The 25528-nt window shown below is 37.4% G+C and overlaps 1 protein-coding gene across 3 annotated transcripts in view; it reads right to left on the bottom strand.

The window, feature by feature from the left end:
- SLC35F1 (solute carrier family 35 member F1) overlaps positions 1 to 25528 on the bottom strand; it is a 425248-nt gene that overhangs the window by 173378 nt on the left and 226342 nt on the right. For all 3 annotated transcript variants that reach the window (XM_002746904.6, XM_078369979.1, XM_078369980.1), the window contains exon 2: positions 8827 to 9002. In XM_002746904.6, the coding sequence (XP_002746950.3) occupies positions 8827 to 9002 (176 nt within the window). The remainder of the gene's footprint in view (positions 1 to 8826; positions 9003 to 25528) is intronic.

Raw genomic sequence — 25528 nt, 5'->3', positions numbered from 1 at the left:
TCCATCTAAGTCATTTATTATACTAAGTGATACTGTGAGTTCTATATAAGGTATCACTGTCTTTAGGATTCATACACATTGGCCAGCTAAGGTGGCTCATGCCTGTAATCCCAGCACTTTGGGAGGCCAAGGCAGGTGAATCATTTGAGGTCAGGAGTTCAGGACCAGCCTGGCCAACATGGTGAAACCCCATCTCCACTAAAAAATACAAAAATTAGTGGGGTGATAGTGGCATGTGCCTGTAATCCTGGGTACTTGGGAGGCTGAGGTAGGAGAATTGCTTGAGCCTGGGAGGCGGAGGTTGCAGTGAGCCAAGATAGCACCACTGTACTGAGTCTGGGTGACAGAGTGAGACCCTGTCTCAAAAAAAAAAAATCATACACATTAGCACAAACAGGAAATGCACTATTGGACACTATAAGTTTCATTAAGACTGTGAGAGACTCTATCTGTTGCAGATTCATCCTGTAAGCATTGTAAGCACTGCGTATGTATGGGATGCATGTGTTTTGTATTGTTTGATGAATTTTAAGCTTGATAGGTCATGTAACACTAGCATGTTCCTTGATACAGGTACAGTTTTTTGTTTTTTTTTTTTGAAACAGTACTCATTCTAAAAGCATGCCACAAAAAATTGGGAAGTTTTACCTGCTTGTCCTAATAGCTGTTAGCTACTGAGGAAATAGCTGTATATTGCAAACTCTAGGTCCAACAATAAATTATTCCATCATGGTAACTGCCGAGTTATAATAGTCAGCTTTTTTTTTTGCCCCTTCACTCAGATGCATTGAAGTATAACTTAGATACAATAAAGTTCTCTGTTTTCAAGTGTATAGTTTGAAGAGTTTCAGAAAATGTACATAGTCATGTAACCTCTACAACAACCGAGATACACAGAACATTTCCATCTTCCCAAAAGTTCCCTTGTGCCCTATGCAGTCAGTCTCCTCCCACCACTACCCCAGGCTATGGAAATCACTGATCTATTCTCTGGCCTTATAGTTTTGCATTTTCCAGAACACTGTATAACTATGCAGTATGTAATTATACAGTATGTACACTTTCACGTCTGGTTTCTTGCACTTAGCATAATGCTTTTGAGATTAATCCATATTGTTAACAAGTATTGGTAGCTTATTTCTTTTTATTGGCGAGTGACAGTCCATTGCATGAATTTACTGTGATTTGTTTATCCTTTCATAAGCTTATCCTTTCATGAGCTGATGGGCACTTGATGTTACCTTTTCATAAGCTGATAGGCACTTCAGTAGTTTTTGGCAATTATGAATAAAGATGCAATGAGCATTTGTGTGTAGATCTTTGCATGGACATTACGTTTTCATCTCTTGGAAAAATGCAATCATTGGGTCACATGGAAAGTGTGCGTTTAACTTTATGAGACACTGCCAAGCTATCTTCCAAAGCAGCATTACAATGTACATTCCCACGTACAAGCAATATGTGAGAGTTCCAGTTGTTCTACATACTGGCAGGAAGTTTTGCTAGACGTAGATTCTAATTTTCTTGTGTAACTTTCTCTACCAATTTCTCAGCATGATATTTGTATAACACCCCAGCCCCAAATCTGTTCTTTTGTTTTCCCAGACAACATAAGCATAATTCCCACGAAGCATCTACCAAAGTTCATCTCAGAAATCCCTGAGGTGCAATCTTTATACTGTGGGGGCTAAAACTCTCCAATCATACTTAAGAAGTAAAAATAAATGCAACCTGACAAGAAATAGGAATGAAGATTTGCCAAGTAATTTCCCACAGGAGAGACTTTTTAAGAGGCTCCATTGAATATTACCTCACCAGACTTAGGTAAGTGACAGTAATATTCTCCCACGACTCCCAAGGGAGTTATAATTTAGTATTTACATTTGCCAAGTGCTTTCTTATTATGCCCACATGCTAATAGCAGTCCTTTCTTTTCAGTGATTCAGTCAATGTTACCCAGAGAACTGGAAACTGAGCTGTGAATGAGCAGAATGCATGCGTTTGCTCTGAGAAAATCCTAGGTCCTGGTTTCATTCTTTCGTTGCTTTTGTTGAGTGCCTATGGGAAGCATCAAAGAAAATTGCAATGAAAGTAGGGGGCAAAGATTCACAGAGGCAGAGGTGTATTTACAAATCTGGGGAGGTCAGATCTTTAGGTGATTCTAGAGTCTGACATACAGGGAAATGCTGGCTACCTAAGTTTCCAAGACTGTGTGCCTACCTGATAAGCCTATTTTATTTTGCAAGAAATTCTCTATGTCTTTTATTTACATTAAGTATTTTAAATGTGATATTGGTCATTGAGAATTTAGCCTATATAAACGTATGTGAGAAATGTAATATTTCTGTAGAGAACAAGTATGAAGCCTTTCTTGAGTTGGAAGAAACAATTATATCTTAATTAATGCTTCCTCAGCTGCCACCCCCAACCCCCTCAAAATAAATAAATAAAAAAACAACAACAAAAAAACCCAGGATACTTTCTTGGCACAAACTCTGAGAAGAACAGTTATTTAAAATGCCAAGGTTTGTGAAACTGGACCATTGGGTCATGACTTGCATCCAGCTGTATGCATAGGCAGGGCCGTCATATTTATATATTTCTCTTATCTCTTCTGCCCTACTTGAATATTTGGGTGGAGAAAGGAGGATAGTAAGCAGAAGGGGCCAGTAAAACACAGGTGCTTGAATACCCAACTAGATTCCTTGCTTCAGCCTCCTCACTTAGAATTAACATTTCAAGCTAGACCTCTAGGATTTCCATTTGCTAGAATTTAATGTTCCAAGTATTTCTCATGAAGAGTAAAGCATGCAGTTCACTTTTCAGTATTCTTTCTTTGAAAAAAATCAAAGGGATTCTACATGGTGATATTTTTATGAGTGTTCTATTAGCACTATTAGAGACTTGTTTCATTTTTACACTCACACAAACAGATAAATGATTCAATAAATAGTTTAATGTGTATGTTTCAAAAATTCACTAAAAAGCAAAATACATGCCATACTCATTAAATTGCTTTTAGCTGGAAGCTTGTCTTTTATCAAAATTGGAAGAGCTTGTAAAAATAGTTTTTTTAATTGCATTTTAGGTTTTGGGGTACATGTGAAGAACATGCAAGATTGTTGCATAGGTACTGATTTGCTGCCTTCACCTATATCTGACATTTCTTCCCATGCTATCTCTCCCCAACACCCCAACCCCCAAAAATACTTTTCAATGAAAAAGCAAAACTTGCAGAACCAGTCACCAAGAATACTGAAATTGTTAGTACTCTAATAACACTCAATGATGGCAACATTTTCTTTTCTTTTCAGGATCTGTATATAAAAAGAAGCAGACACTTATGATTCTAGTCACGCTTTCATTACTGATACCCATTTCTCCCTACCACTATAAATTGAGGAGGAAAACAAAGGCTGAAAGTGTTTTCTTTTTACCCTCAGCATCCTGTCTTTACTCCCCCAGCAATGAGTAAACTGCTGGTGTGAAAACAAAAAGGATTAGAGAAACAAGAATATAGAAAAATGGTAGAAGAAAGAGAAGAGGAAATTATCACTTATTAAATTTCTATGATTTATATATACTCAGAAGTTAAAAAAACTTCCAAGAGAGGAATCACAGGTATCTAGTATTTAAAAACTTAAATGTAGGTTCTGGGAAGCAACAAGATTTTTGTCACCATAGACAAGAGAAGCTTATGGGCAAAGATTTGATGATACATGTTTTCTTGATAGAACTGTATCCTATTTTCATCTTTGTCTTTAAAAGCCTGTCACATTTCTTGCTTTTATATCACAATAGCAAGAACTGGTGGTCTTCACTGGACCCCAGTCTGTCCTCGCCTCTGGTTCATAGTCTCAGCATTTTATTTCTCTCTGCCTGATTTCAGCTGGAATTACATGGAATTTTAAGAAAAGAGTGGATATAAGGAGAAGTCTTACTCTGAGAGTTTCCTAGGCAAATAAAAATGTTTTTAGAAATTTCACTATGCTTTCTTAGTCGTATTCCTGAAGCCCCACTTTGTATGAGTTATTTGGATTTCAGGCTTTACTTCAATGGGTACATTTTAATTTCCTAACTTCTCAAAGTGGTTACAATTAAGCTATTGATGTAACAGTTATCTCTATTTTACCTAAAATCTCAAACTTGATACAATGTCAACAAAACTACTTTCGTGAAGTACATTTCTTTCTACAAAGTTGTACTTATGAAGGTCTTTGTTATGAATAAGCATTTTAAAAAATTTTAGAACCATCTGGAAGAACACCAAGCTCCAACTATAAAGAGGGCTAGACATAAAATTTGCTCAACGGGATAAGATATTTTATAAGAAAGATGGTACCCAAATTTTTGTAGGAATCAATTAATAATCAAGGACAAACTCAAGTCAAATTCATTTTGAAACTTATATTGGAAACTGCTGCTTCAGAGTCTTTGATCATGGGTCCAATGAGATTGTGATAGGGAGAATTCAGTTTAACTTTGAAGTTAAATTTCAGCAAGGCTTCCATAGTGACGTCACCCTTAATGCTCTTGAAAGGCTTCTTGCATTTAACACATTGTTTTAAATATGACAATCATTAAATTTTAGAAGATATGTGATTAAGATTATAACTAACTTAATGCTGTTAAGTGGCCTGGGGAGGCAACACATGGCTCAGACCTAACCTGCCTCTCTCAGGGAGCAGTGAGAAAGGAGAACTTATGACTACGACTCTCCCTTGCACACACCAGACTTTCCATCCTTTCCTCTTTGTTGTTCATTCTTTCCCAATTATCAGATGCCTGAGTGGAAACATTATGATCTCTCCAGAACATAGTACTTACTGAATCAGCCTATAGAAAACTAATGTAATTACTATGTTCATTTCCAGATGTTAGCTTAATGCCTACCTATTACAACTTCTAAAGATGAAGCTCAAAACAAATAAACATTCTGAGGAAGCACCCAAATGAAGACACACCAGCAAACTTAGTGATAATTGGAGTAAATGGTAAAAATCTCCAGAGAGGGTATTTTAGAAATTGATTCCCTCCATCACAGGCTGATAACAGCAGTCAAAATTTCCTTAGCCGTCTTCAGCCTTTTCTTTCCAAAGAGCCTCCAAATTCCTTGCTACTCCTAGTCCTTAGCCTCTTTCCATTGGTCTTTCTTGTCTGTCCACCTCCACTCCACCCCTAAGTCCTTGTGATACTTAATATTGAGTGTCAACCTGATTGGATTGAAGGATGAAAAGCATTGTTCCTGGGTGTGTCTGTGAGGGTGTTGCCAAAGGAGATTAAGGAGATTAACATTTGAGTCAGTAAACTGGAAGACTCCGACCCACCCTCAAACTGGGTGGGTACCATTTAATTAGCTGCCAGCATGGCTGGTATAAAAGCAGGTAGAGGAAGGTGGAAGGACTAGACTGGCTGAGTCTTCTGGCCTCCATCTTTCTCCCATGCTGGATGCTTCCTGACCTTAAACATCAGACCTCAAATTCTTCCCCTTTTTAATTCTTGGACTTACACCAGTGATTTGCCAGGGGCTTTGGGGACTTTGGCCACAGACTGAAGACTGCACTCTCAGCTCTCCTACTTTTGAGGTTTTGGGACTTGGACTGGCTTCCTTGCTCCTCAGCTTGCAGACTGCCTATTGTGGGACTGCACCTTGTGATCCTGTGAGTCAGTATTCCTTAATCAACTCCCTTTCATATATACATCTATCCTATTAGTCCTATGGCTCTAGAGAACCCTGGTTAATACATTCTCCTGATTGCACTGTGGTATTTCACTACATATTACACCCAGGGCTGGTTTCCTATTTAGGGTTTTGAAATTCAAAGAAAAAAAATTGTGTTTAAAATGATCTCCTCTCCCTCCTCCTGCCTTCCCTGCACCTCACAAGGAGAGGTAGGGTGGGTCCTAAAGCCACACTGTCCTCACAGCCCTGCCTTTGATGGGCTTTCTACTACTTGGTCTCCTATATCCTCAAGCAGTTTCCCGGGCTGTCAGAGCCTTGGTTTTCTCATTTCTAAAATTTTGGATAATCATACCTATTTCCTTGGATTGATGGAATAAAAAGGATAATTTACATACACAGTGGCTGGTGTGTTATAAAAGCTCAATAGATGGTATTATAATTATAACTCTAGGCATTTTACTACATTTCATCTTCTAAGCTTTTCTAGCCTCTACCTATAAATTATTGGTATGGTTAAAATAATTCTCCCTGCCCTTTAGAATGGCTTAACTTTTTATTTTCCTGATTCAAGTTGTTGTTGTATCCCTGGATTCCTGAAAAGTGAGATGTACAAAAACTCAAAGACTAAATACAATGCACCATCTTGCAGTGTAGTTTGTTTGGTTCTAAAAATCACTAGGGAAGATAAATTAATCACTTACATGGTATTTTTGGGGAGTAATTTACAAAAATTGTTCTTAATCTAATCTTCTTAATTATACTCCTTATACTGAGCTAAATAATTATATTCTTTGAATATTAATTCAAGCTTCCATTGAGTGATTTTTAAGTCCAACTGCTTTGTTGTCTCTTCTTGATATGGCCAAGCTACACATTTCTAGTCTTTCATGGTGAATTTCTAATTATATTTCTCCCCTATTTCTTTACTTCCTAGAGTCTGTTCCTGGACTGAGGCACCAATGGTAAAATGATGGAGATAGCTTTAGTAAACCAAAAATAAAATTCTAAGCCCCTGCACCCATCTGAATGGACTCCCTCCTCAGCCAGGGCACTCTTAAAATTTAACCTGCAAGACTGGTTCAGGCAATGATGGGAAGTAGGGGTTGGACATGCCTCATTATACTTCTCCAGCATTAATATCAACACAGACTTTAAGTCTAATAAGAAACACTTTACAACCTATTCTCTCTGAAGCCTACTACCTGTAGGCTTCCTCTGCAAATAAGAACTTTGGTCTCCACAGTCCTTTATCTTAATTCAGACTCCTTTCTATTAATCCCAGGTCTTTAGAGAAACTCAACCAATTGTGAATAGGAAAATTCTTAAATCTACCTCTAAGCTAGAAGCCCCCCAGCTTTGAGTTTTGCTGCCTTTCTGGACCAAACCGATGTATTTCTTAAATGTATTTGATTGAAGTCTCATGTCTCCCTAAAATGCATTAAACATACAACCAAGCTGCACCCTGACTACCTGGGGCACAGGTTCTCAGGTCCTCCTGAGGGCTGTTTCAGGGTCCATGGTCACCTTGGCTCAGAATAAATTTCTTCAAATATTTTACAGCATTTGACTCTTTCTGTTGACACTTTAGATAAAACATTTACTTCATTCAAAATTATTAGCTTTCGAATCACACTCATGAAATATAGCTAAGATTCAATATCAGCAACTGTGGTGGCCTGAGATTTTATTGTTAAAACAATGATTTCCACTAATGTTAAACTCTAAAAAGCAAGCACTCACAGCACTGTTTTTAGAGATTAAGTAAAATTAGCTTCTTTTGAGATTAAGTAAAAAACTGGAATTCAGTATCAACTGTATTGGTCAGATCACTATAATTAAGCTTATTATTCTGGACAGTAATCCAAATAAAGAAATATAAAAATTAAATACTGATAAATGGTTCTCATACATATTTCAAAAAAGTGTGACTATTCAAATTGGTGTACACAGTTATACGTGTCCTTATCTATTATTAATGTATATAATTATCTCCAAATGTATTAATGATTTTTTTCAATGCATATTTTACAGTGAGAGCTACTATTTTGGGGAAAATTGATGGCTATTTCTGAGCCATAGAAAAAAGTGTTTACACCTTGTCATAGACCATTTTGTGCTGCTATAATGAATAACATATTCCATAATACCTGAGACTGCCTAATTTATAAAGAACAGAGATTTATTTCTTATGGTTCTGGAGGCTGGGAAGTCCAAGGTCAAAGGGCTCACATCTAATGAGGGCCTTTTTGCGGCATTCACACGTGGCAGACAGGCACGAGAGCACACAGGAGAGATCAAGAGAGGGTAAGAGGGGGCCAAACCCACATTTAGCTGGAACCCACTTCCATGATAATGGCATTAATCCATTCATGAGGGTGAAGCCCTCATAGCTTAGTAACCTCTTTCTTAATAGTTCCACCTCTTTATATTGTCACAGTGGCAATTTCATTTCAACGTGAGTTTTGGAGGGGACATTCAAGCCACAAGAAACCAGATTCAGTGGCATCATCATGTGAGTCTGAAGCATCCCCTCCAGGGATGTACCCTGAGATTTTGCAACTGCAACTGCCTCTTAAAAATTGGTTTTCTTGCATTGACTTTTGGAGGACTTTTGTTTATTGCTTTAATTATTTCAAGTTTAAAATAATTTTATATCTCATCTGAACATTTGTGGTAGTTTTCTTTTTTTCTTCTTCTGTGTTGTTATTAATAGAGTTGTCTGTGTTTACAATTTGTATCTTTCTTGTGTCATTTTCCCACAGAATTGTCTGCAATTCCTTTGGATTCTCAGGGCAAGCATTATTTAGAATATCTGCATCAGGCCTGTTCCAAGTTCCAGGGAAAAACTTATTTAATTCCACTGAGAGGGTACAAGTAATGTTAACAGGGATTCAAATAGCGAGCAATTGTATATTTTTGCCTATACATGCAGTTTCCACTTCTTGCTGAATTCATATGATTAATTTTCTGTGTGATTTATTCATTCATTTTGTTTACTATATTACTGCAAAATAGAAACGTAATATCTGGGGTTTTTACTGATCTTAACTGATGCTGTAAGCCACAAAATGTTATCCGGTCATGGCTCATCATTTTTTTAGGTGTTTCGAAAAGCTGTATTCTTGGTGTTTTTGTGAGCTTACCTTGTCTGACGGCTAGTGTGGTTGTATAGACCAAGAAGAGAAGAATGTAATTGAGGAAACTCTGGAAGACTGGCGTGTTGGCGTGGAAATCTTCTGACAGATACTTGCTAGTCAAGCCAATTCCACAAATAAGAAGGGATAACACCTGGCCCAGGGCCACAGAGATTAACATCTCCCTGAGAAATAAAGAAAAAGAAAAAAGAGCAAAGATCAGCAGGAAGCCCATTAACATAGAAGCAGTTAAAATTTTTTTTACACTGGTAGTATGCACTGGGTTAAGTGCAATTAAATATTATTCCCTTTAGTCCTTTGCAGAAATCCCTCAAGGAGGGTGCAATGATTACTGAGATTTGACAGAGGAGGAAACCAAAGCTTAGAGTGGATAAGGAGCGTGCTCGTAGTCATGTAACTAGGAAGTGGCAAAAATTGGGATTTGAGACCAAATCTCTCCAAAAGAGCCTGGCTTCTAGCTACTGACCTCTGGGTGCCAATGGGATTGGGGAGAGGGTGGGGAAGAATATCATGTTGATGCTCACCATAGTGTTAATGACATATTTAGTGATGTGACAGAGTAGCTGAACACTGACTAGGAGGGACCATATTCCCGCCTCATTCTCAGGTTCTTGTACCAATAAAGGGAGACTCATTTCTTTATAGATTGAAATCCCAGATCCAGAAACCCCTAGATGAAGGGGCTATACGAACCCCTGAAAACCAGAAGGACCATCTGCTGTCCATTCCCAGACTTTAGAACTCAGTTTGCTCTAGGCTGCTTCGATGAGCATTAGGTGTCTGTTCTCTTCTGTTCAAGTTACAATTGCCTACACATTGAAACTGCTATTCATGAAGGAGATTCAGTACCATGGTGGTGCAATACAACCTTTCAAATGATGCCAATTTTTTGTATTATACTTTAAGTTCTGGGGTACATGTGCAGTTCGGCAGGATTGTCACATAGGGATGTATACACATGCCATGGTGGTTTGCTGCATCCATCCCCCCATCACCTACATTAGGTATTTCTCCTAATGTTATATGTCAATTTTTTTGTGTGTGGCTTTTTCATAGGCAGTGCCCCTGCAGACCTCTGTAGTGGGGACTACATGCGAGGGTCAAGGTGTTCATTTTGCATACAAATAAAAGGCCTCACAAGCTTAACGGTCATATACACCTACATGCTTTTACACAGAAAGAAGCCTTGGAAATACAAAGCAGGTTTCTGCCCTCCCTGAAAGTCTCATCTGACTTGCCTGGTTTATTTATAGAAACAGTAATATAATAGAAGCAATATTAATAAATTTAATAAAATCTTTTATTAAAAGATTTATTTTTAATTGGCAATAATGGTACATATTTATGCAATACAGTCTGATGTTTTGATACATGTTTACATTGTATAATGAATCAGAATAATTGTCAGATCAAATATTTATCATTTCTTTGTGGTGAGCATATTCAAAATCTTTTCTTCTAGCTATTTTGGAATATACAATACATTACCGTTAACCAAATCACTCCACTTTGCAATTCGGTATTATTTCTAAACAAAAAGCTTTAAGCAAAGGTTTGTGGTGTTACATATTTCCTCCCCCATAACAGATGTAAGTTCATTTTTCTGGAGTGAGCAGAGTCCTGGGCAGTACTTTGGTGGTATTTCGCTTTAAAAAAGAAAAGCATCAGTTATATTTTGTTCATTCCATCTGCTTCCATGAGAAGGAAAAACTGTGGCAAGGCATGTGGGCATGCAGAGAAGAATTTTCTGAGGTTAACCTATTTCCAGGTACTGGCTCCTGACCACTGAATTCAATCTCTATAAAGAAGCCAAAGACATACTTTTAAACATCCATGTTTAAAATGTCAGTATGCTGCTTAAAATCTTACAATAGTTCCCTACAGAATGCAGAGATCTATAAGGTCTGTGGTAAAACATCTGCAAAGATGTCTGCTGACATTACCTTTACATTCCTGGTGCTCTGCCCAAAGGGAGGCAGGGGTGTCTTTCTCCTTTTCTGGAAGCTGAGCTGGTCTTGTGACTTGCTCTGACCAAGAGAATGTGGGGAAGGGATGCCATGTGACTTCTGGGCCCAAGCTTTATAAAGCTCTGCAGTTTCCATTTTTTGCCCTCATAAAATATAACTTCCATGTACTTCAGGTTTAAGAGACCACGTGAAAAGAGGAGAGAAATCCAGCCAGCCTTCAATGTCCTGACATGTGAATGAGGCTTCTGGATTCTCCTGCCTCTGTCAAACCATGCCAACTTATGCCACTATAGAGGAGAGATGCATCGTCCCTGAAGATTGCTTCCTAATTGAAGAACTGTGAAAAATAATACATAAGGCTGTTTTAAGGCATGCAGATGTACAATGGTTTGTTACATGGCCAAGAAATAACTGAAATCATGTCCTAAATGCTCTCCCTCCATTCCTACTACATCTAGAGCATGACCCTCTGTTTCCCTGTATTACTCCTCCATGAAGCAGTTGCAGCCTTACAGAGCTGCTTGCACTTCAGCAGTGAGTCATGGTCTTCTTTGCCTGCATTCCCTTGTATGTTATTATTTCCAAAGTGTTCATTGTGCCTTTGCCAGTCTGACTCTTATTCGTGTTTCAAGATTTGTCACTCTATGTCACTCCCTTTGAGAAGTGTTTCCTCTCTTCTCTTCCCTGGGATGCATCTCTTTGTTACTTCTATTTCATTGTATTGAGACTAATGGCTTTACACCTCTTGCCTCAGCTGGACTGTGATGCTTGTACAATGTTCTTCACTGTATTTACAGCTGGGCAAAACCATTCAGAGGAAGTAGAAACTAGAGGGATTCAAAGACAATGCAGAGAAGGCCTAGGCAACACTAAACAGTTTAATGAAATAAAATGGTAATTAATAAAAGAAAGAAAGCTAGAGGTAAAAAAGAAGTAACAGAATTAACTCAAATGATTTTAAGGGCCAGGCACAATGGCTCACACCTGTAATCCCAACACTCTGGGAGGCTGAGGCGAGAGGATCATTTGAATCCAGGAGTTCAAGACCAGCCTGGATAACATCATGAGTCTTTGTCTCTACAAAAATTAACAAAATTATCCAGGTGTGATGGCACATGCCTGTAGTTCCAGCTCCTTGGGTGGCTGAGGTGCTGGACTGCTTGGGCCTCAGAGGTCAAGGCTGCATTTGAGCCATGATCATACCACTGCACTCATGCCTGGGCTACAGAGCAAGACCCTATCTCTTATAAAAAATTAAAGGTTTTTAAGACTGCTTAAGATAAGTATGATATCTACTGACAAAAATAATGATAAGGAGCTGGTTTTTGTGGAGAAACAATACATATTTTAGGCATATTGAACTTGAGATGCCAGATGAACTTCCAAATGATCCAGCAGCATTAGTAACACAGGATCAGAGAGGGACAGGGAGGGCAACCAGGAGATAAATATGCAGAGGTTACACTGATAAAAGTAATGGCAGATATACTGGAAATGGATAATATCCCCAAGAAAGGGAGAGTAGTAGAGAAATTAAGAGAGCCTTGGGAAAAATCTTTGGAGAATCCCAAGGGTGGAGGTAGGTGAGGGAGAAGCAGCACATCACTGGAGTTGGAAGTGGTTAGAAGACTAAGAGAAAGAGCAAAAGAGTTTTTGGTGTTAAGGAAGCCAAGAGAAAAGAGACATTCATGGGTTGAATAGTTGTAATACTGAATGTTGCTTAGAAGGTAGAGAGAATGAAGACTGACAAGACATGATTAGTAGTCACTGCCATCTTTTAAGGGTTTTGGTTGAGTGGAGAGTAACAGCAATATTGGTGTCATGAAAACCAAGAGAACAGAGAGTTTCAGGAGGCGATAGCTAGTGGTGACTAAGTGAAAAGAAAATGGTGAGAAATTAAAGGTGTCCACTTTGCAGAATTTTGAAGAATTCGAACCATTCATTGAAGGAATTTGATATAGTCACCATGTAACACAATACCAATGATGGTTGAAATAATAATGTTTAAAATGATTTAAATATTAATTTAACTTATCATTGGGTCATTCTTGATTATTTGCATAATAACTTACATTCCAAAATGGAAGAAATATGGATAGGGTTACAATAAACGTATGAGTGTTTTTCTTGATGCTAAGTATGTCTCTTGGAGAATGCTGTGTATAGAGTACATCTCCTTGGGATAAAAAGGGTGAAAACTATTGCTATGACATGGATTCCTGCATCTCTATAATTACAACTATAGTGTTCAAAACCTTGGCAATATCCTATGCTTTTTCTGAACAAAATCACACCACAAATATATGACAGATTACTTATATAAGAGAATATAATTTAGTCCTTCTTACGTATATGTGCCAATATAGTATAAAGCAGCATTCTGTATGCCACACACTATATATATAAAGATGAACAGAACACAGTCCTTGTCACTAGGGAGCTACTAAACCAAGATTTGGGAGTTAGATCCTCAAATAACTTAGTACAAAATGAAGTTGCTTAAGTTAAAACAACAATAATAATTCATATTTAATAAGTGCTTACTATGTGCCAAGCCATGTAGATGTACACATACTATCTTAGTTAATCCTCATAACCTTATAAGGCAGCTATTATTATTGTTCCATTTTATAGATAAGTTAACTGATGCTTAGAGAAGTTAAACAAGCAGCCGAAGATCACAGAGCTCACAAGACAAAGAGTTTGGATCAAAACTAGGTTACGTGGTTCCAAATCTCAACTTTTAAATTACTATGCTGTACTACTATTGTGGTGGCAAAAATATACTCTGTGCCCTCATAGAGTGCAAGAACTGATAGCTAGAAACCTAAGTGGTTGGTTTCCAGAAATATTCTAGGGAAGGTAAGGATAAAAACAGGCCTGTGACTGACCCTCTAATGAAAACTCTTCCATCAAGATATCTGTAATGTGTTCCTTTCAACAAGAGGTCAGTACAAGTCTATTCTTGTTTCTTCAGTCAAACAAAACATCAAGTCTGCTGTATTCAATTTCTGCTTTTAATCGGTGGCCATGTCATTCAGCTCCTGCTGATGTGATTTGATGGAGAATATAAATTATGGTTTTATTGGTCATGCTAATGAGCATGACATGTAAAACAGGAAGGAATGGAAGGAACCTTTTATCAGATTAGTTTGTGAGTCTTTTTTCTACTGCAAGGAGCTAGATATTGTAGCTATTGCAGCCTGCACATCTGAGCTAGTTCCTAGAGCCACCAAAACCAAATAAATAAGTAAATAAAAGTAGAAATAAACCTAAATGCCTAAATGTTGACACATTGCTAACTATGCCCCCGCTATCTTGCTCTGATCAAATCCTCTTTTGTTCTCTATTAGCATGGGACAAATCCCTTTGGCAATGTGTGGTATGAAAACGTTTTCCCTGCTCTCTCTGCCTTAGGATCTCTTTAGTTCATTTACTGATGCCCTATACCTTCTAAATATTTTCTCTTTAGGTAACTGCTAAAGTAGATTTGTGGTCCTTTCACCTAACTCCTCATGGCCTTATGACAATGTCTTCTCCAGAGACCCTCTGTTTAGCCACTCCCTGGTCCCAAAGATGAGGAAAGTGTCCTCACCTGCATTTTCCTATCACTATTTGCACTCACCATATTGTGTAGCTCGTGAGCTCCTTAGAAGAGGGGAATGTATTTTATTCTTTACTATGTTCCTAGTATCTTGAGGACTACTGGACAGAAAGGAAACAGACGCTCAATAAACACAGGATGAAAGAGTGAACAAATTTCTGAGTACACAAGTATCTGAAATGAAAATGGCAAAGTCTTGGAAGATTTGAAGGATGGCTGCTTATTTTACCTTGAAAAACTACTAGCGCTGAAAGACAAAAATGATGTTTTTTTTACTGTATTCCATCTGCCAGTTAGACACCGAGATTAATAAGCTATTTTCTGGTGCATTTCAGAGCAAGCCTGGTAAGGTGCTATCTTGCAAAAATGATGCTAAATATGGTGCTGCTTGGGATTTTGCACAGCGAGCTGTAGGTTATTCATGTAGTATATGGAATAACACACCAGATGCATTCTAACATAAGATACATAGTTCTTATAATTTTAGTGGCAGAAATGGAGAGGAGACTATGATACACATTTTCATCTTCTTTCTTTATGCATTTAAAAGGACATCCTATCCACTTTAAACTCAGAATGACTAGACAATGAAAAATGCATGAGTCTCAAGAAAAATAGTGCTGCTGGGAGCTGAACACCTGTTATAACGGAGCTTGTGTTCATAAAGACTGACATAACCATTACCACCGGCACTCTGTTCTGTTAAAGAAACAGACTTCAGAATTTTGAGAGTCAACTTGTGTTCCAAATTAGATATTCAAAATAATAAGATTTAAAATAAATCATAAACTGAATCTTGTTTTCTTCTCTTTGTTATAAGAATACATCCTTTTACAAGGTATGAAGAATTTCAACATAATGTTCATAATCATATTGCTTTGTAATTCTTTGCCACGAAAGTGAAACAGTTATGTTATCTAATCTTGAATTATAGCACATCAACCTTTCTGTGGCAACATCTTCATTCTGATAACTATTCTCAGGCAAATCATGTCAGATCTGAGTCAGCATATGAATTCAAACATGCATACATAATGAACACTTAAGTATACTGCCTGGGCTAAAATCAATACCCCTTGAATGTGGGAGAAGCATGTTCTACCATGTTCTTTGACAAGATTCTTGTTTGCAGAAATTAGGCCATTGACTTCTATAAGCTCTTTGCTAAAGGATTTTTTAAAATCACATTCAAGCACTAATTAGACTTCTATGTAAGAAGATTATTAGGCAAGAAGAAAATATATACCTCCAGAGATTTATCATTAATTGGGGCTTCTTTGCCTCACATTCTGTATTCATGAACTTGAATTTGTTCTTTGGCTCCATGGTATCTAGTTTGTTTTCTGATTAGGTATGAGAAGCCAAGTAAGACACAAGTAAGTGCTTTAAACATAATGTTTTTTTTGCTGTGTTATTGAGGTCTTAGGTGCAGGAGGTTTTTACTCTGGTGTGAGAGGAGCAGTCACAGATGCTCATGGATGCTATGTTTTATGTCTACAGAAGTAACACAGAAAACTGAAAAGTCACCAAATAGGGAGCTGGAAGCCTCTGGCTCCAAGAGTTCCACTAATTAAGCTCCATGATTGTGCATATCTCTCACTCCGGGTTTGGGCTTCTTCATGTAAAATAAGGATATAAAGATTGACACTTGTTGTATGACACTTCCTATGCTCTCTTCCATATTCATCCTTTAGATCTCACCTGTCTCCAGGGTCTCTGGCCACTTACTCCAGCTCCAGTGGTTGCTACCATGATCAACTCTGCATAGATTACAACCAACATTATGGAGGTACAACCCAGGGGCCCTGTGTCTGATGCCAAGGCTGTGCATCCCATGCCTTCTTCCCTGGGGATTCTCAGTTGATACAGAGGACCAGATCCTGCAGGAACTTGTTTGGTCCCCGGTCATGAGCAACTGGAATGTGCAGGGGTATTATTGTACCTGACCAGTAGGAAATTCTAGCAGACAGATATATTCTTCCTTCTTTCTCCTCCATACAGAGTGCCTTGTGAAGCAGTCATTTATACAGGCTCTGAAGATGGCTCTGACTCACAAGGTTCTCAGTGTGTATGCTGCACCCCTATGCTGTGTCTCCCTCCTTCCCTTCTTGAATCCTGCTCCCTGTGATTGTATGCCTTAATAAAGTAGAACATACAAGCCTCTACCTGTCTTCTGGAAGACTGAGGCTAACATAATGAGCTTTATGTTTTCTTCTACTCCACAATTCAGACTTACTTTTAGAAGATACTGATCTGTGCACATCAACTCTTGGAATTTGTATCTTTGATCCTAAAATCTATTCCTTTTGTATGAATTTGATTGAACTCTTTGGTCATCGAGTTATCAGCAATGTCTACTCATTTATTATGTGCAAACTCCGTGGGTTTTGGGATTAGCCACAGAGAAACAGATCAGTCAGTAGCATTAGCCAAGGCCTGCTGCATGCAGGTTATGAGAAAGGAATGCTTGGCCCTGCCTCCAGGAAGCCTAGAGGGAGCACGAAACAAAAATAAACTAAACGGATATGAAAATACCCATGTAGTCAAATAAAATTTATATAAAACTGCTGGAAGTTGGGATAATTTTAGTTTTTAAAAGTGGACAAAGCCAGTCTGAAACATTTTCCTAGAGAACATAGTTTTGAGTCTTTGTTTTTTAAATAATGACAGAGTTGTAATTTGAAAAGCAGGCATGTCATCACAGGAAAGGGCATGCCCTGCTGTCTCAGAAGCAGAGACTGACATGGAATCACTTGGCTGGTCAGTGAGAAATCATAATAATAGAAGAGATGGGTAAACAGAGGTAAGCACAGAGGAATTTAAAGTGCAGGGTAGAGTTATAATTCAGAAGAAATAATTCTTTGATCTTTTTTTGCTTACATGAAGTAAGCACCAGCCACAGTGTCCTCACATTTGTGTGCTCATTCCATTAGTTAGAAGCAAATCCTGCTTTTATTATGGTAAAAAAAAAAAGTTTCAGTAAGGGGCAAGATTGAAGAACCGGATATCTTTTTCTGCAAATGAGGCATCTCCACTCACTTCATTAGCTCCATAATACAGGCCTGTCTGAGGAAGGCATGCTGGATGCATCTGTACTTTCATCCCAACAGGGCAAAGCATCAGTATTCTACTACTTGCTTCTTCAAATCTTCAGCATGTCTTTCTATGTGTCTTTCAACATTATTTGTCGACAGAAAAATGTGTTTTAATCTGTGGCTATCCTGTTTTTCCTGTATATTACAGCCATCTTTACCATGACAGGAAAAAGGGTTTTCCCAATAGTAAAAGAATTTTACTTTTTAATAAGTTGAGGCTAATTAAACAATTCTTACATTTAATGGAAATTTTTTAAAGTAATGAGTTGCATGACTTTAAATGTAACTTCCCCATACCCCTAAACTGCAGAAGTTATCTTTATGTTATGGTTGCTTAGTTTTTTAATTGCTTGCCAACACTGTGTCAGGCAGTATCTTAAGGTACACTGTATACTTAGAACAAAGCCAATCTTTAATGAAAATGGAAGTAAATCCATATTTTAAATTGTCTGGCTGACAATTACAAATTTTAGTTAATACTTTTGCTACAAATGATTAGGTTTTATTTGTTCTACTTTGTAAGGTGACTGATGAAGAAGAGTCATATTAAAAATAAGAGAAGTTTCAATTGAACTTTTTTTGTGTTATTCATTTACAACATATTTTGGTAATGACTTTGACTCTCAGCTTTTGTGTTGGAATTATTTATAAATCAACAATACTATTTCTTTGCAAAGTTTAGTTACTGTACTTGTAAAACTGCAAAATCCTTTAACCAGATGCACATAAGTGGAACAAAGTTAGCAAAAGCTCCTTCTGGTAGCAGAACATGCAATCCTGTGTCAAAGACTCTGATATACCTTAAAACAGTCACCCGCGGACAGACGCCAGTCAGAAAAGACCACATGATTCCCTTCTTATGAAAAGCACAGAACAGGCCAATCCACAAAGACAGGAACCAGCTGCTTGTTTAGGGTTGGGGTATGCGGAGGTAGGGAGACAGCTAATGAATAGGTATGGATTTCTTTTTGAGATGATAAAATTGTTCTATGATTGACTGTAGTGTTGGTTACATGGATTTGTAGACAAAATACTAATATACAAAAAACGGTTGAGTTATACACTTTAAATTGGTAAACTGGTAAATAAATTATATCACAACAAGTTTATTATTAAAAAGAAAGAGAGAAGGAAGAAAATAAAAGAGAGAAAAAAATTTATAAAGAAAATAAAAATAAAATTTTGCAGCTGTTCAAAAAAGAAAAACAAGAAAGCTTTGAATATCTGACTTAACTGAGTGATTGCGCAAGGGTCAATTTACATGTTAAAAATTAACCAAGCTTAATTTCTTATTTTTCCACATATGAAATATTTTTTCTTCCTTTTTACATATAAAGTAATGATAACATTTTCTTCCCTGAGCCTAGGGGATCATCTTGTTTTCCCCCTAGGATGTGTACTCTTCCTTTAGAGACAACTGACTTAAAAGGTAAGTTTTCTAAAAAATTTAATTTCTTTTTTTTTAAGTTCTGGGATACATGTACAGGTTTGTTAAATAGGTAAACATGTGCCAAGGTGGTTTGCTGCACTTATGAACCCATCGCCTAGGTATTAAGCCCAGCATGCATTAGCTATTTATCCTGATGCTCTTCCTCCCTCGGATCCCCTGACAAAGTCCAGTGTGTATTGTTCCATTCCCTGTGTCCATGTATTCTCATAGCTCAGCTCCCACTTATAAGTGAGAACATGCTGTGTTTGGTTTTTTGTTCCTGCGTCAGTCTGCTGAGGATAACTGCTTCCAGCTCTAACCATGTCCCTGCAAAGGATATAATCTTGTTCCTTTTTATGGCTGCATAGTATTCTGTGGTGTATATGTACCACATTTTCTTTATCCAGTCTATCACTGATGGGCATTTGGGTTGATTCTGTATCTTTGCTATTGTGAATAGTGCTGCAATGAACATACACATGCATGTATCTTTATATTCTTTTGGGTATATACCCAATAATGAGATTGTTGGGTCAAATGACAGTTCTGGTTCTAGATCTGTGAGGAATCACTGTCTTCCATAATGGTTGAACTAGAAAAATAAGTTTTTAATCACCAGCTTGGTTGGTAAGAACTTTTGCCATCTTCCATCAGAAAACCAGCATGGTATAGTCAAATGAGAAGTTTTGAAACTAAATAGATCTAAATTTGGATTCTATGTCTGCCACTAACTAGCTGAGACTCATTTCCCTCATCTATAAAATGGAGATCATTAATACATGTTCCTCAGGCTGTCATGAGGATTAAACAAGGTAGTTTATATAAACTGCCTCCTACAGTATCTACCTCATGGTAGATATTCAGAATAATAGTTTTAATTATCTTGTAGTATACTTGGAAGTACCAATACTTTTAGTGGTTACTTAAATTTGTCTATAAAATTGCATTATGATACATTTAGAAGAAAACTAGAAAAAATATTGCTAACATGCATCTCAGCATTATTTCCCCAAGTTTTGACTAATAAGTTTACTCTCCAACTTGGAAAGTTGAGAGGATTCCTGCCCATTAGAAAATGGGGAAGGAAAGCAAAAAAGAAATAAGGAATATTTAAGGAGCCTTACTTAACATGAATATTGTTAAACAAACAGATTTTAGTTTTCAATAGGAACTTTTGACTCTAGTTCTCACACTTAATAACATCTTGCAGAGTAGGAAAGAGGGGGCAACCTTTTAAGAATTACTTTTGCTGTTTTTTTCTTTATGCATTTTTAAATGACTTTGACATTTTTCATTACAAAATGCTTTTAGCTTTGCATTTTGAATTATGTTAGTGAACCCTGAGGCCAAATGGCAAACATCTAACTTTAAAATCTATTGAATAAATAAAAACAAAAAAAGTATGCAAGGGGGTTGGTGACTCACTTTCTCTTAAAACAAAAACCCATGTCAAATTCAATTATTTTATCACTTATTTACCAAATTTTTATTCTTGAAGTGTAGTGTGTTTGAAGATAGCAAATTGGGAAAATTAGATTCTACTGAGTGCTGAACTTCTCCACACACAATTAAAACCTGCTTGAAAATGTATAATCAACTGAGATAATCAATTATGCATTTTACTTAGAAGAACATTCAGGGAACCTGGATAAATAAGTAGGAGAGTTATGCCTCATTTTAGAAGACAAAGGTGTCTGGGCTTTGCTTTCAAGTAGTAAAAAGATTCTCTGAGTGAAGGCTAGCTGACATTTTTCTTCATCATTCTTTGCATCAAAAGATGACTACAATTGCCCTGTTACAAGAACCTCACAATAAAAAGTAATTTTATCACAGTACTTCTGACAGACTGCTTGAAAGATGCTTCAAAATTACATCAAAATCCAATTTTTACAGCATGGGCTGGACAAAATTTATTCTAGATGAAAAGGTCTTCTATAAGAATGAAAATTATATATTTACCATAATTAAATACTGTAATAACTGGGAAGAAATTTGACCTGTTGAAATTTCTACTGTAAAGATGATTCTAACAAAAAAAAATGAATAAATATAATTCTATTATTGCCACTCCTGCTTCTGAGTTAACAGAGGAAAGGGCAATTAGGAGAAAGGGATGTCATAAAGTGGGAAATCTCAAAAGGTTCTCAATTGCCATTAAGATGGAAGAGAAAAGAAGGATAGACCAGTGAAAAGAAAGACCCTGAGGCAGGACAATCTAAGGAAAATGTTTAAAGACTCGATATGTTAATCTGTTCCACTACAATAACCATTTTACCATATATGTATGTATCTCATATATGTAGTATCTTTAATATATGCATTAACTTTTTTTAAAAAAAGACAATGATGGGGAGGGAGGGCTGGTAGACTGAAAAAATTAAATTGATGACTTTGTGAAATGATAACTCAAGTTGGTTCATGAGGTGTAAATTGTTCTACCTTTTTAAAAGCTACCAAGACCAAACATTGTGGTAAAACATCAGGCAAAACAAAAATGTCAGGCAGATTACAAACCCAGGATTTTCATTCTGAAAATGAGTAGTCTCATTAAATTTATATTCTATGTAAAAGCAATTAGCCTGTTTCGGAGGAGCCACTGCCAAGGTTACAACTGAAAACCAGTCTTAGGATTTTAAGCTGTGGGAACCACTGACACTTTCTTTAAGAACGAAGAAGGAAAAAAAAAAGAAGTCTCACTTTCGTGAAGATAAATGTACATTCCACTTCACCTGGCTCAGTGGAATTCAGTGAAATCCAGTCCAGTGAAATGTGGACTGGTGATGAAGGCAGTCATTTACTAAGTTAGCCAAATGAAACCATTTACAAACTACCTTGTAATAGAATGAATGTTTGTTTCTTCCCAGTATTCAAATGTGGAACTCCTACCTCCCCGACAACATGATGGTATTAGGAATGGAGCCATTGGGTCCTGATTAGGTCATGAGGATGGAGTCTTCATGAACTGGACAAAAAGGATCCCAGAGAACTCTCTTGCCCTCTTTCTGCCATGTGAGAATACCGCCGCAGTCTGCAACCAGGAAGGAGACCCTCACAGGAACCTGAGAGTCAGGTGCCCATCCTAGCACCCTGATCTTGGACTTCCACCCACCAGAGGTTTAAGAATTGGTTTCCATTGCTTATAAGCCACCCAGTCTCTGGTACAGTCATGCATCACTTAACAATGAAAATGCATCCTCAAGTGATTTTCATCGTCGTGCAGTCATAGAGTATACTTACGCAAACCTAGATGGTACACTACACACCTATACTATTGCTCCTAGGCTACAAACCTGTGCACCATGTTACTGTACTGAATACTACATGCAGTTGTAACACAATGGTAAGTATTTCCATACCTAAATATATCTAAATATAAAAATGATACAGTAAAAATACAGTATAAAAGAGAGAAAAATAGTACACCTGTATAGCGCACTTATCATGAATGGAGCTTGCAGGACTGGAAGTTGCTCTGGGTGAGTCAGTGGCTGAGTGGTGAGTGAAAGTGAGGGCGTAGGACATTACTGTGCACTACTGTAGACTTTATAAACTTAGGCTACACTAAATTTATTTAAAATACTTTCTTTAATAGTAAATTAACCCTAGTTTACTGTATCTTTCTTACCTTATAAACATTTTCATTTTTTAAAATGTTTATCTCTTTTGTAATAACACTACACATTGTAAATGTGAGTTTAAAACACAAACACATTGTACAGCTATAGAAAAATATTTTCTTTACATCCTTATTCATTATGCTTCTTTCTACTTTTAAAATTATTTATTTTGCTCTTAAAACTTTTTGTGACAACTAAAACACAGCACACACATTAGCCTAGGCCTACATAGGATCAGGGTCATCAATATCACTGTCTTCCCCTTCCACATCTTGTCCCACTGGAAGGTCTTCAGGGGCAGTAACACACATGGAGCTGTCATCTCCTATGATAACAATGCCTACTTCTGGAATATCTCCTGAAGGACCTGTCTGAGGTTGTTTTACAGTTAACTTTTTATTTAAAAAAACCTGGAATACACTCTAAAATAAAGATTAAAAGTATAGTAAATATACCAGTAACAGATATTTATTATCAGGTATTATAATACATAATTATACAAGTATTACCATACATAATTGTATGTGCTATACTTTTGTACGGGTGGCAGTATAGGAGTTTGTTTATACTACTATGACCAGAAATGTCTGAGTAATGCATTATGCTACTACATTATGAAGTCTACGATATCTCTAAGTTATAAGGCTTTTTCAGCTCCATTAAAGTCTTATGAGACCACTGTGATATATGCCGTCCATCACTGACATCACTGACATCGTTATGAAGCCTATGACTGTATGCTGTTTTAGCAGCCTGAACCAAGACGCACCTTCCTTCCTTTTATCCTATGTCAAATTTTGGGTAAATCCAAGTAATTTCAGATCTTTGATTCAATGCACCTTGCTCATCTGTCCCACTTAGTAAAGGCTGCTGTAATGTTTCCAAACTCTTTAAGGGTACACAGGCCATCTGATGAGTATGTGACAAAATACCAAATAAGAGAACATTAAGATTTTTGTCTTTCAAATAAAAGAAATGGGCTGGGTGCGGTGGGTCACACCTGCAATCCCAGTACTTTGGGAGTCCAAGGTGGGGTGGATCACAAGGTCAGGAGTTTGAGACCAGCCTGGTCAACATTGTAAAACCCTGTCTCTACTAAAAAAATACAAAAATTACCCGGGCATGGTGGCATGCACCTGTAATCCCAGCTACTTGGGAGGCTGAGACAGGAGAATTGCTTGAACATGGGAAGTGGAGGTTGCAATGAGCTGAGATCACATGGTCTCAAGAAAAAAAAAAAAAGAAGAAAGAAATGGGAATGGCTTTATTTATTTTTTTAAAGTTCCACTAAAGGGAAAATGAGGTAAAACTTCAACAGCTGAAAAATAAACGCTATAATTTAATTCTAACAATTTTTTTGTGCTAAAGTATATTTTCTCACTCTCTTCCTCCTCCCCACCACCATCCCCAGGTTTTTACAGCCATTTAATGCTCCTTTGGTATAACAGCTGCAATAATGCTGCCTGATGGTAAACAATGCCGAGGATAAAAGCTTCAGCAGACTGGTAAACCAAGAGCACACTGGTTTCACTTTCTACTTGGGCATGCTTCAGCTACAGTAATTTGGGAACAAGAAAACACAGGGAAAAGATACTTGCTATCCCCCCATGTTTCTGGAATAACAGAAACATAGAGCCATGGGAGAGTTCTGCCATATTAATCTGATTTATGGCCGCCAACTACCCAAAAGATAGTCCTATGGTCCTACAGGAAAGTCAGTCATCTCCTGGAGAGCCAGCATCCTTCCAATGGCACTCACATAGTATCCAAGACAGATTGTATCCCAGTTCTGCATGTCTATTCCATAACAGAAAAGCCATTTCCAGATGATTTAGTATTTTGAACCATCTGTAAAGAAGACAGTTTTAAACTCCATCCTTTGTTCCCTTGACACCCTATAGTTTTCATCGTGACTGTGAAAGTGATGTGAACAGAACCTGAATATTTCTCTTCCTTCACTGATCCATTAGTGTGTGTGTGTATGTGTGTGTGTGTGTGTGTGTGTGTGTGTTTCTGCTGAAAAACAAGGGAGGGGCCAAAAAAACATTTATGAAAGTGAACTGATATGATGCACCTATCTCACCGGTACACACGTTGTTAAACAGATTAAATTCGAATGAGTTGTACATGACATGCATAATAATGAGCACACATTTTTATACCCCTTAGTGCTCCTGAAGACCAGATAGTTTATGCATTAATGGATTATTTTGGATACAATACTCCAGGGTCAAAAAACTCTTATCTTAAAAAAAAAGCAAATAAAATAAATCAAGGTGCACCATGTAAAATGATGTATGCATTCTGTTGAATTTAATTGAATTCTAATTAAATTACTTGGAGCAAGATAAATTAGATTATTTTTCAAGCACATTTCAGATAAATCTAATGAAGTTCTCAGAGTGAAAAAGGAAGAGTTGGCCTTGTTTAATGACTCGGTTGCTGATAGAGTCCCTTGGAATGAATAAGAGGTCACCCTGACCTTGGGTCATTTCTTCCTTGAGTGAGACAGATATTACATTAACTTCAGAAAGGCTGGCTAAAAAGAGACTAGGTTTTAGTTTATGTTGATGGTAAAAATTGTTTTGAGGTATTTAGTTATGTGGTTTTCCTCCTATTGTTTTTTCCTCTAAGGTTTTTAATTTTTTTTTTTTTTTTGAGATGGGATACCAGGCTGAAGTGCAGTGGCATGAATATAGCTCACTGGAGCCTACAACTCCTAAGCTCAAGTAATCATCCACCTTAGCCTCTCGAGTACCTGGGACTACAGGCATGTACCACCATGCCTGGCTAATTTTTTAACTTTCTGTAGAGACAGGATCTTGCTATGTCACCCAGGCTGGTCTCCAACCTCCTGCCTCAGGTGATCCTCCTGCTTTGGCCTCCTAAAGCCCTGGGTATACATGTACGAGACACTGAGCCTGGCCCTCCTCCAAGGTTTTGAGTATCCTGGCATCTGAATAGTCTCTATTACGGAG

This window comes from Callithrix jacchus, chromosome 4 (genome assembly GCF_049354715.1).
Source record: "Callithrix jacchus isolate 240 chromosome 4, calJac240_pri, whole genome shotgun sequence".
Lineage (NCBI taxonomy): Eukaryota > Metazoa > Chordata > Mammalia > Primates > Cebidae > Callithrix > Callithrix jacchus.
The sequence above is the reverse complement of the archived record's forward strand: the minus strand, read 5'-3'. Positions and strand labels throughout refer to the sequence as shown.